Below are 12,452 nucleotides of genomic sequence, written 5' to 3'. Positions count from 1 at the left end.
AGTAGCCAGTATCCAAATTCTATTTTTTGACACATTATTTTATTTATACGGAAAATTAGGAAATTCTTCCTTTTACACACCTGTCTCAGTGTCTTCAAGAAATTACATAGGTCTTACAATCCCTTTTCAATTTAATATTTAAAATTAAAAAATGATTCAAATGATGCCTAAGAAGTTTAAAAAAAAAACACAATAAAATTATCAAACCAAAAAAAAAATCATTCTAGACACAGCCCTGTGATGATCTCTTACTTTTCTTTTCCTTTCTCCCCATGTTAAAATAAGAATTCACTATTCTAAGCCATCTCTCTGGGGCCAGGGTATCAGGCAAGGCCAGCAGTGTACCTAGGCTAATATTAGAATCAGCTGGTCTATTTCCTTACAGAGTATGCTTGAACCTGTAAATGTCCATCCACCTGCCACCACTAATCTTTTTGTGATTTCTCCAGAAATTTAAATGCATGAAAATTTATACTGAATTTATAATAATGGTAAAGTGATACTCAGTGTGAGATACATAAAAGAACAATGAAGGCTGTTTTACTCAAAGGCCTTTTGACGTTGCTCCATTACTAGAAAAATGGAAAGTAAATTACCTTTAGCATATACTGTATTTCAAATACTATTAAACTGTCTTTTAAATTCCACTGGTTTAGGTACCTTTGGAATAGTTTTCAGCCAGTATGTAATTTAGGTATGGCTGATCTTACAAAAAAAAAAAAAAAAATGATGGGGCTGGAATAGAGACCAGTTGATTTATACCTTTTATTTCCTGTTTATAGTATTGAAGGGGGAAGTTTATTTAAAATAATAATCGAACTTGTATTTTAACACGTATGTCAACTCAAGTCTTTGATTTGTTTTACTTGATTGATTGATCATTTTACTTTAAATAAAAGTCAGTACGTTCATTCCAGCTTTCCATCCACACATCTGCCATGCTGGGGAGTGGAGTTGCAAAGATGTGTATTACATGTGCCCAATTTAGTGACCCTAAATTTCTGTTCCAGTCAGATTGGAGAGGGAACATTATTTGGGGACCGTGGCTCAAGCTGCTAAAGAAATACAACTGAAAATAAGCCAGAGGAGTCGATGCTTGCGGACAGGAAAAGTTCTGAGCTGCAGTGGCAGCATCTCACTATAATTATCTTCCGTGTAAATATTTCTTTGACCAAACAGGCTTATTCACACTTTCTCAATACTGTCCACTGCTTCAGAGTGCTTCCTGCTGCTCTTGTTTAATGACAAAAACAACAACGATGATGACACCAGCAGCAACAAGATTTGGGAGGTTTTAGAGAAAAGAGAAGGCGCGTTGTCCACTCCAAAGTAGTAATGTTTAGAAAAACAGGAGGTTTTGAGGTGTGTTGAAGCAATTCAGTTCAGTGCCGTAATTCTCCTGGGCATTTTGGGCATTCTTCATGGGCTTGCTAAGGTTTTCCTTTCCTGTGTAGAACCCAGCAGTGCAAATTGGATTACTGTGAGCTTTTTGTTCTAGAGGCTGAATAATGCACTGTAGTTTTGGTTCCAGTGGTACCACTCTGATATCAAACAGCATGATTATTATGTGCATGTGTAAGTTATTTTAGTTATTTGATTCCAACAGGTTCAGAACTTTTTAGAAAATGATTTCTCTGTGTCTTCAGGATTTACTTGACACTAATTGAGGTCACTTGGTTAATATCAAAATTTGAGCTAAGAACAATAAATGTCTACATAAAATGTATCCTATGGACTTATAGTGACAGCTTATCAAAGTGTTTAATTCTAACCAAATAGTTATAATAGCCACTGAATAGTATGGTATGTACAACACAAGTTTTCAGTATTTATTATTCAGGCCTACTTTTTTTTTTTTTTTAATTGAGAACTAACTAAGATTTGAAACACACTCATAAGTCCCTGGGATCTCTTATTTGTTGACAGAAGAGCATAGATAAGCGTGACAATACAAGTGTGTGTGTGTGTGTGTGTGTGTGTGTGCGTGCATGTGTGTTTGTATATGTCTGTGTGCCTGTGCGTGTGTATAAATTATTTAACGAACACTTCAGAAAAAATTATACACAACAAAATTTACTGAAGTATATAGTTCATTATTTTGTTTGTTTCAAGCTGTTTTCTTTTCCAGTGAAGTAGGAAATCGGTACTTAACCATATCACGAGAATAAATATTGCTGTAACGATGGTGCTGTAAAGATGTTCTCTATTTCCTTATAGAGGAAATAGAGAACATCAAAGTCATTGATTCTAACATTTTAAAATAGTCAAAATCTAATTGTTAAAAAGATTTTTAAATATACATCATCCACTGTTTGGTCCTACCAAGCATCCATAGAGCGCAGTCTCCTAAGTCTATCAAATAAAAAAAATAAAACTTCCGAATTTACAAAATGTGTGTGTGTGTGTATACACAACACACACATACATATGCAAATTTTCCACCCAATCTGAAAGAAAATAGAATTGGTAAGGGAAATCATAATCTGGAAAAGAGAATAGACTTGTAATTATAAGATGGGTATTGGTGACTTATTTAAGGCATTTAGAGAGGGAGATCTACATAGGAATATATCTAAAAGAGATGTTAGACTAAAAATGCCATATTTTCAAGAATTTATTAGAAACCAACTTGAACCTTAAAAGAATACAGAAAGGGATTTGTCCCATCCCCATCAGCTGTGTCATAAATGATAAAATAGCATGTGCTTAAATATTTAAACTCAGCAAATGTGAGTAGCTAATATTTTTAAGATGATATTCCAAATGGAAATAAAAAGAACAGATCCCACTAAATGCCTTCCATATGGAATAAATGAATGCATAGTAAAAGGAAGAAGCAATATGACATTCTATCATATGAAATGTAGAAAAACAACCAATGTTGTGATTTTTCAAGTTGCCATGCCTTTTCTCCTTTGGGAGGGTTTGGTTTAAACTTTCATTTCATGCTTTTGTTTTTAAATCAATTAGTGAAAACAAATGAAAAATAAAACTACTACAGGAAGAGACACAGTAGCCACTTAATATCCAGTTAAATGTATCAACTGAATATGCTGAAGTTTATATGAATATGAATATATATTGAATATATATATTCATATGAATATATATTGAATATATATATTCATATGAATATATATTGAATATATATATTCATATGAATATATGAATATGAAGTTTCAGTTTCTGTCTGGCTTTACTTTGCTACAGCAGTGAGGTTGCCTCAGTGATTTGAGTGTCACGATGTTAGTATTTGTCATGCTGCCTTCTAGACAGTGATTGAGACTTATAGAGATTGCTCTTGATGAAAATTTATTACCCAGCCCTGATGGATGAGATACCTAAAATTTGAGTCCCATCCACTTCTGAATATATATCCCTGCCTAACTTGCACCATCAGTCTTATTTTTTTGCCAACATATTTTCATGTCCCTTAAATATTTCTGAAGGATGAATTATCATTTATCATCTTTTGGGGTTTGTCTTAGGCAAAAAATAAAATATGATATCAATTTTTCATGTACCTTAGAATAAGAAAAATGAAAAATGAGAAACAAATCTAGTGTAGAATCTTTAGCGTTTTGTGAGTTCTTATGTTTTGTGGCATTTGGGAGTTTTTAACTCATTGGTTTTGGGATTGGCACGTAGGGACCTCAGTGGTACAAGTGACAGCAACGGATGCCGATGATCCTACATACGGCAACAGCGCCCGAGTGGTCTACAGTATCCTGCAAGGACAGCCATACTTCTCAGTGGAGCCAAAGACAGGTAAAAATTGACATGCAACTCTCTTTGTAAAGTCATCATTTATATCTTGGCATAGAATTAATAATAGTTATTTTTATTCAGTATAGTTGGAATTGATAACAGACACTATTTTTACTGTGGTTCTCTCAATATGTGTACCATGGTAATAAACAGCATATTATTTATAGAGACATTAGCACATTTTAAGAATATTTTATTCCATTTATCAGTATTCCTACCAAAATTAAACAAAATATTAGATATTGAAAAGTGTTTCAGCTGTTACCTCTTGACTATATAAGAAAATGTTCATCATTCATCTCTAAATGTTTTTTGCTTTGTTTTCTTTAATTAATTCACATAGGAATTAACACAGTAAAATTTAAATCTTAAGCAAAATCTCCTTGCCATGCAGTAGAATATGTACTAGGTTCAGCTTGTCCTTCCAGGGGCTAGTTTTTCTCAGGGAAATTAGTTGAAACATAACACTTAGGATGATGATCTGCTAAATCAAAAACTAAATTAAATGACTTTTAATTTCAGAAAAAAAAATTATGAATTGCAAAGCTGCCTGGATACAATATGTGGTTGTTTGGCTAGATATTCTGTTTTGTTTTAAAGATGAAATAGTTTATATACTGTAAGACTATAATTTGGAGCACTATTTTCTTGGTTATAAAATAATATTTTATCTATTCTGCTCCTCTGGCTCTGGGTATAGGGAAGTGTGGGCAGGTGCGAAGATGGGTGGGTGTGAGCCATTGGTTTTCTTCATCACTGTGAAAATCCAAAATTTCTCTATATTTTAATAATTTTGCCTTTATCATGGAGAATAATTCTTCCTCAAATAGCAAGTTTGTGATTTTGAAAATTTGATAGTACTTATGATCCTAAATGAATATTTTAATGCCACTTACCTTGTTTTTCATATTATAAAAAATGGCAATATCAAATCATTCTCAAATCACTGGGGGGGATAAACATTTTAAGTGTCTTTTGAGAATGACAGTTGTGCAAAAACAGACGAGTAAATTCGCTGCGAGCTCATCATTCATTAGAATTTTCATAGAGGCTGTGGCACATTTTTTTTTTTACCAATGTTGTGATAAAGTCTGGAAGCTGCCTAGAAAGTCTGATAGAGGAGAAATAGTTCTGATTCAGCGAGTATTGAAGGAGAAGTAAATGAAAGTATCTGGTTTATGATCTGAATCCTGGGAATGTAGAAGTTGTGCTCGTGGTTGATTTAATGATAGATCTGAGAACCTAAATTCAGACACCCACCCGTTCCCTTCTATATCTACTCTTTGCAGCCTAGAAAGACATTGACAAGTTTCTGACAATTTGCTCACAAATTGTATACCTCCTGCATTATATAACCTGTTCAAAAATAGCATGTACTAATCCCAAGGGTTAAATATTTTGCTGCTACTAATGATTGGCTTGTGATTTTAGCTTTGCTGTAAGATAATAGGTGTTTCATAGGCCCTGTGTAGGTAAGACCTCACCTGTTGAGCAACTGGACAATAGTCTGTGTCATGGCATCACATGATTAGTACTTTAAACTTAATTTTAATTTTCAATCTCAAGGACCGTGTATTACAGGAGGTAAAGTTTCATTTAATTTTGTTTTGGTTAAGAGTTTTTAATGCTGTAATCATGGTAATCATTGGGACTTCTCTTTCTTATAGTCATTTGTGCAGAGGTATTCTAGGAATTGTTGTGTCCTCTCTGCTATCATAATATAGAGAATGCATTCCCCCCCCGCAAAAAAAAAATGGAATTCTATTTTTCTGACAAAAATGGATGGAGAATTTTCAGGCCTTACAAGCATGAAAAGCTGTGTAGACAGTTTGAGGTAGTCTTCCTTAGTTGATGTATGATTCTTACCTATGTAAGAAATAACATTATTTCCCACATCTCCAAATCTAAGGCCTTTTGAGAAGAATGTAAAACTTTTGACAGGAAAAATGCTGAAAATATGTTAAATCAAGATTATATAAAATAGGCCTAGGAAATCACTGTTAAATACATCTCTGAAAGTTTAACTTCTAATTTCTTTTTTAAAAAGGAGTAATATTAATAATAACCATTACTATTTGTTAATCACATATCATTAACTTAGCCTGGCTAAAATCTCTGAGCATGTATTCCATCTGTAGCACACTTACAGGCCACATGACCGGAGGGTAAGTGTATTTTCTACATTAATTTCTCAGTCCACAAAGCCAGGATGTGAGTAGCTGCAAAAAACAATGTTGACAATTCAGCAAGCAAAGAGAATGGCACTAGAAACAAGATAATGTAGCATTAAAAGGACTGCAAAGATATATACACTGCCAAACGTAAGGTAGATAGCTAGTGGGAAGCAGCCGCATAGCACAGGGAGATCAGCTCGGTGCTTTGTGACCACCTAGAGGGGTGGGATAGGGAGGGTGGGAGGGAGGGAGACACAAGAGGGAAGAGATATGGGAACATATGTATATGTATAACTGATTCACTTTGTTATAAAGCAGAAACTAACATACCATTGTAAAGCAATTATACTCCAATAAAGATGTAAAAAAAAAAAAAATTCTCATCACCTATCTTCATAATGTCCCCAAATTCACAGGGAGATTGAGAATTATTCTAATGTGTTTATCTAGTCTGTAACCTACAAGCAAATAGATCCAGTTTGTCAATCTATTTCATATATGGCAGGACTGGCTACATAATTTGCTATTTGAAATGAAAGTGCAGGCTTCTTGTTCTAAAATTAGTAGGATTTCAGACGTCATCAGCAGAGCAGAAACCAAACGTGGGGACAGTGTGTCACTGCACAGACCACAAGGCCATGAAGTTGGCCTTGAAAAATGGTTGGAGTGTCAAATATCACTTGTCATTTAGGAGTTCTTTCTTAAACAGAGAGGTGTGACTCTGTGGTGCCTGCGTTAGAGATTACATGCATCCTTGTTACATCCTAGCTTTAGGTAAGTAATACAGTTGTAACAAAGCCCTCGTCCCTAATACACCCTTCATGCACGTTCCATCCTGTGGCATGGCTCATGGTGTAGAGGACTCTCACTCCTGTCAGGGCTTCCTCAGGACATCCTCTCACAAGAGTCAGGGGATGTAACGACAGTCCCTTCCTCAGCGACTCTTTATTTGATGCCAGCTCTGTAATCCTTTGATGATCCAGAAGCTTCCATCTCTACTATTGTTGGCTCTTCTCCATGTTTTTATGGTTCTGTTATATGCTTCACTTAGAGGTAGAGAAACCAAATAATACAAGTCTTAGACAGAAAGTTTAGAAAAGAATACAAACTTATTGGAAGAGATTCACCTGTACATCTAATGTATCTTGAACCCGACAGCATGAATAGCCCAGCCCTGTGTTACCTGACTGATGTGGTTGCCTAGACTCCTGGGACTAATCCGGAGCTTCAGAATGGACTTCAGAAATGTACACATCTGAATTCTTAAGGAGATTCCATGATAACAGAATATGCTTTAAAAAGCAAAACAAAACATTGATGGTGGGCAGGAGATAAGAAAATCATCTGAAAATTTATTCCCATACCAAAAACTAGACAGTTTTTGCATAATACTAGTGATAAATTGATGTTTCATACACAGTACTTTTTTGTGGACATGGATTATAAATAAATAAAAAGTTCTGGGTTACTGGTCAGATGTACATCTATAGAAAAATGATTATTCAGAAAGCCAAAAATCTGAGCCAGTCTCTTTTCTAAAGAGTTACAGGATATATTCTTCTCATCATAAGTGGCTTAAAATTATTGACTATTAAAATTAAATATTATCCTCTCCCATGAAAACCTCACAGAACTATAAGGTTATGATTAGGCAAGACTGGCCTTTACCACATCAGAGACATAGTAAAAACAGTTTCTGTGTGTGTGTGTGTGTGTGTGTGTCTATATAATATACAGCAAAATGCAGATCAAATCCAACGTATGAGAATTCTTTTCCAAATGTATACAGTTGATACTCAAAAGTAAAAAGCTAGCAAAAGCCATAGAACTAGAAATCTATTATGTTTGAATGTTCTTATTTAAATTCACTTCTCTCCCAGTTATTTCATTCTTGTAAAAAATATGTTTAATAATTGAGGTATTTGGAAATTACCTTTGCCACCTGCATTTCTTTGCAAACTTTGTGATGATTTTTGCTTTGGAGGAGTGTTATATATAGGCTCATTCGTAAAGAGACAATTAGCTGTGTGAGAAATAAGTGAGTAACTTTTACTACCATACTTCTCCCCTGATAATTCTGTTTCCTTTCAAATAACGCTGCTGAGCAAAACCATGAGAAGATGAGGCGGCTGTGTTTTCTTTGCTGATTAGCTGAGATGTTATGGACCTCTCTCCATCATAATACATGTGCAAGGGTACAAACTCACTTACACATGTTGATTTTGGAAGGAAAATGAGAGATGAATAGAAATTAAAAATTGAAACTGAATGAGTAAGAAATTTTGCTAGAACTTCACTAATATTTGATCTATATGAAATGCACCATTAGTTAAATATTCAAGATTGTCAATGCTCAATGTATAAAAAAGTATTACAAGTAAAGATGATTAACATCAAAGAGAAAAGAGAAGGTGGGGGGGAGGGGGAGGGAGAGAGAGAGAGAGAGAGAAAGAGAGAGAGATGTAAGTCCCAGAACTCTTAGACAAAGATTGTTATGCTTGGTAACCGCGTGTCTTACTGAGGTCAGTACTCAATGCCTTATATATTAGAGGTAAGGGAAGTATTGAAGAACAGACATGAAATGTTCATAGAATCATTATGGCTCTAAGAAGAATATTTATGTCTCAGACAATTATCAGTGAACCAAATGGGTATATGACTATGTTTCTTTTGATTGTCATTTTGATGTTTCAGAGATTAACTACAAGCAGTGTGTAGGTAACCGAAAGAGTTCAGTGAAAGGGTTACTTAGACCTTGTATTGCTGTGCTTGTAGCAACAGCGTCCAGTATAGTGTATTAGAATAAGCGATTGTTAAAACAACAGCAATAACAACAAATGGCCTACTCAAAGAAGTATAATTTAAATGCTTAAAATACTGATATATTGTTGGGGTGTGTATGTGTATATATATATATGTGTATGTATTTGATAGCTACTGCTTAGAACTAAGTAACAATAAGGTTGCTTAAGATGGTGTGAGTGTTACTCAGCTTGGAATCTTGAGAACCAGTAACATATTGTTTAAGTTATTCTTAAACTATTGAAAGATTTTCTCATCTCTTCCCCACTCCTAGAATATTTACGGAACTGTAGAATATTGTGAAGAATAGGGAAGGCCTGATATAGTATAATGTGGGCTTGTAACTTATACTTAAGGCTGAAATATAACACACACAGACCATTTTTACATGTGTCCATGGAAGAATCAGCATTTAAACAATTTAAATTGGCAGCTTTTAAAAAACATTTTATAAATTTGGAGGATATAAAAACATTTTTATGCTGAACATGAGGGAAAAAAAACATTTATCCCAACTTGTTTACAATTATTTCTCCCAAAGAATCATCCTTTATCAAACAGCCCAGTTTTGCCCCTGAGAAGTCCGTGATACCAGAGTTCCTGTTCCTCACATCTGAGTCATTGGGGATTTAAATTCTGACTTAAACTCTAAAAGTTAGAATCTGTTTAATAAAATGATTAGACATTTTTCAAACAAAGTCAATAAAAGAATTCTAGGTAGGTAGGTAAGATGTCTTCATTGGAAATGATGGAAGTACAGGAAATGATTAAGTAGGATTCTAGACTCCTGGTATCTAATTAGCAAAGATGGCCTCATATTGCTAGTTTCGAGATCTGTACAGGGCAATATTGAATACATAGGTTTTCATTTGACATAATCTCTATGTGCATATACTAAGTATATTATATTAAGTATATAATGTCATTTTATATATTTACATATAGTGTAAACGAAATTCTATCTCATAAACATACTATTACCTAACCTATTTACGTAATAAATAGTTATTAATATAAAACCACTAATTTAGTGCAGCAATGATTATTGAGTCAAGCTTTCCTACCAAGCAACATGAAGTTCTGAAATCAGTTTTTCATACCTCTGAAGTCTTAAAGGCTATCCATATTAAATGCAATTGGTTCGAAAGAAACAGTACAACACATCAATATTTTTAGTGTCTTGATTTCCATTAACACAGTCATTCTCATCTATAGTACTTTTTCTCAGACCTTTAGATACAGCATAAAGTCATCCAGCAGCATAGTTTGGAATGGTGTTTTGTTTATTAAACATACATAACTCTCATTCCTTTTATTTATGGAATAGTTATTTTGCTGGAAAAGAGGTAGTAGCTGGAAGAGAGTTAGGGACCATAGGTGAAAGGTTTGTGGTGATTTCACATCACTGGGAATTAAGTTGTTGGAGAGGGTGAAAGAGAAAAAGAGAGGTTCATTGTCATATACTTGTACAGGCCACTGCCCATTCTTCTAGAGGAGTATATTTTATTTATTATAAGTTGGTATTTCCTGAACCATACATTTCCATAAAATCTAAAGATAATCCTCTCTCTCCGCTTTTCTGCATTACAGCGTTTTCTGTGTTTGTGATGTTGTATATAATTACTATATCCCTTTGGCCTTTAATATGCATTGCAATTATTAAAAGGAAAAAAACAAAAGGCAACAACTCGAGCTATTTTCTACCTATATCAGTGTTCTTCGCTAGTATAAATGCAGTGATTCATGATGCATTTTACTGGGATTTGAAATTTTACAGGAGTCATCAAGACCGCCCTTCCAAACATGGATAGAGAGGCTAAAGACCAGTATTTGCTTGTTATTCAGGCAAAGGATATGGTTGGTCAAAACGGAGGACTCTCTGGAACCACATCGGTCACCGTGACCCTAACTGATGTCAACGACAACCCGCCTCGCTTTCCTCGAAGTAAGCTGTTCTGTTGCACGTTGCAAGCACATTCGTTTTCCTTGCCAGATTATAAAAATGTCTTTAAAAAGGCGTTTTTCCAGATACTTCTCAAACAAATAATTATCTTAACTACATTCTCCCCCAGTTTTAGCAGAGGCATGACTTTTAATTCAGTAATATGGAATAATAAGGGTATTGAAAATAATTAGAAGTGATTATATCTTTGTATTACTTCTATCTTAAATATAATATGCTTTTTCTTTTGTTCACACTTTGAATACTAGACAGTTATGAAGTTTGTTTATGCATTAATCTTTTTATTCAAAGACATGCTACTCTTTACATTCTGTAAGTTATGAGGTTGTTGCCAATTAGTAACATTCAAATACGCTTCGTGAATTCTCTACGCTAAAAATATTGCTTTATTTTTAAAGATAAAAATAAGAGTCCTGAACTTCACTTTTCATTCCACACTTTTTTTTAACCAGTTCATGTACCTTGAACATTCCTTCTGCTACCTACCACATCTTTTTAATGCAAACGCTCAGCATTTCAAAAGAAATCAGTCCAAAGAACCAGAAAACTGCATTCCCTCAATTTAGTTTCTTTGACCAAAGTGGCTTTTGTTTTAAACAAGAGGAAAAAAATAATTTCTTTAGGTAGAGCTGTCCTGACTGTAAAAAAGCATTTCATCTCACTCTCTTTTAGTTGCCTTTTTTCTGCTTTTTTGTAAATGTGTGTGGTATTTCTTTAGAATACTCAAGAAAATAAGGAAATCATACAAACTACAATGTTTTTAAATGCTTGTCTGATAGAAATAGGGAACTGAGCTCCCTTATGAACAGATCTTAAAGCTAATAATGTTAAACAAGGACACTTTCTCTGCAAATATGAGTGCCACCGTGTTTTCCTTCAAATACTGCTTCTTTAGATGTTTTATTTTACATATTTTTAATATTTATATTGTTGTACAACAGACATTTCAATACCTCCTGGCAAAATAAAGAAAATTACACTAACTTTAACATTAAAAAAAAAAGAACCTATCCTTAATTGTGTCCTTGATGGCTTACAATGGGGAGGAGAGGAGGATTGAAGAATAAACAAAACAAAACAATTAATGCGATTATATTTGGCTGATAATAGAATTAGCTGTTTCTCTTTAACTATAGTGATAAGAATTGACACTTAAAATTTTGTGGTTTCAGTTGTCATGATTTGATAGGATAGAGCATGGATTTTCTAGCTTACTAGGTACTCCCCTACTTATTAAAGTGAAGGAAGCCAAAAATATGTCATTAGATTTTTCATTTTGGCTGAGATTTTTCTCTACCATTTAGTTACTATTCTAACCTTGAAATTTTTGGATTTTCCTAAGGACACTTGTAGATATGTGAAAGGGTCACTCAAAAATAGTAAGTATGTGTTGTAATCATTTTTTAAAATCAGTAACAATTTATAAAATGTAGAAAATTGCAAAAGCAATCATTCTTAGCCTAGAATGTGGTCCCTTCGTATGGATACATTTTCCTTTCTCTGTTTCGAAGAGAATCCTTTCTTTTCTCCTCATAAGAAAGTGCAAATGCACCACTGTTAGCAGCCAGAAGGAAATGGAAAAGGGGGGAGGAAGCAGGAAAAAGTAGATGATTAGAGGAAAACGGTGAAGGGACGTTTCCTAGTTTCAAAGGTGAAGGGGTGTTTCCTAGTTTCAAAGGGATGGTTGACATACTTCATCTGCCTCCCAAACTGGCTTTTTAAAATTTTTATTTATTTATTTATTT

General features: G+C 34.0%; 1 protein-coding gene across 4 annotated transcripts in view; it reads left to right on the top strand.

Moving 5' to 3' along the window:
* CDH7 (cadherin 7) overlaps positions 1-12,452 on the top strand; it is a 190,175-nt gene that overhangs the window by 122,498 nt on the left and 55,225 nt on the right. For 2 of the 4 annotated variants that reach the window (XM_060121157.1, XM_060121156.1), the window contains exons 5-6: positions 3,649-3,768; positions 10,522-10,689. In XM_060121157.1, the coding sequence (XP_059977140.1) occupies positions 3,649-3,768; positions 10,522-10,689 (288 nt within the window). Of the gene's footprint in view, positions 1-3,648; positions 3,769-10,521; positions 10,690-12,055; positions 12,087-12,452 lie in introns of those variants that run through there. The other 2 variants (XM_060121158.1, XM_060121159.1) reach the window with 2 other exon arrangements.

Source organism: Lagenorhynchus albirostris, chromosome 14 (assembly GCF_949774975.1).
Source record: "Lagenorhynchus albirostris chromosome 14, mLagAlb1.1, whole genome shotgun sequence".
Lineage (NCBI taxonomy): Eukaryota > Metazoa > Chordata > Mammalia > Artiodactyla > Delphinidae > Lagenorhynchus > Lagenorhynchus albirostris.
The sequence above is the reverse complement of the archived record's forward strand: the minus strand, read 5'-3'. Positions and strand labels throughout refer to the sequence as shown.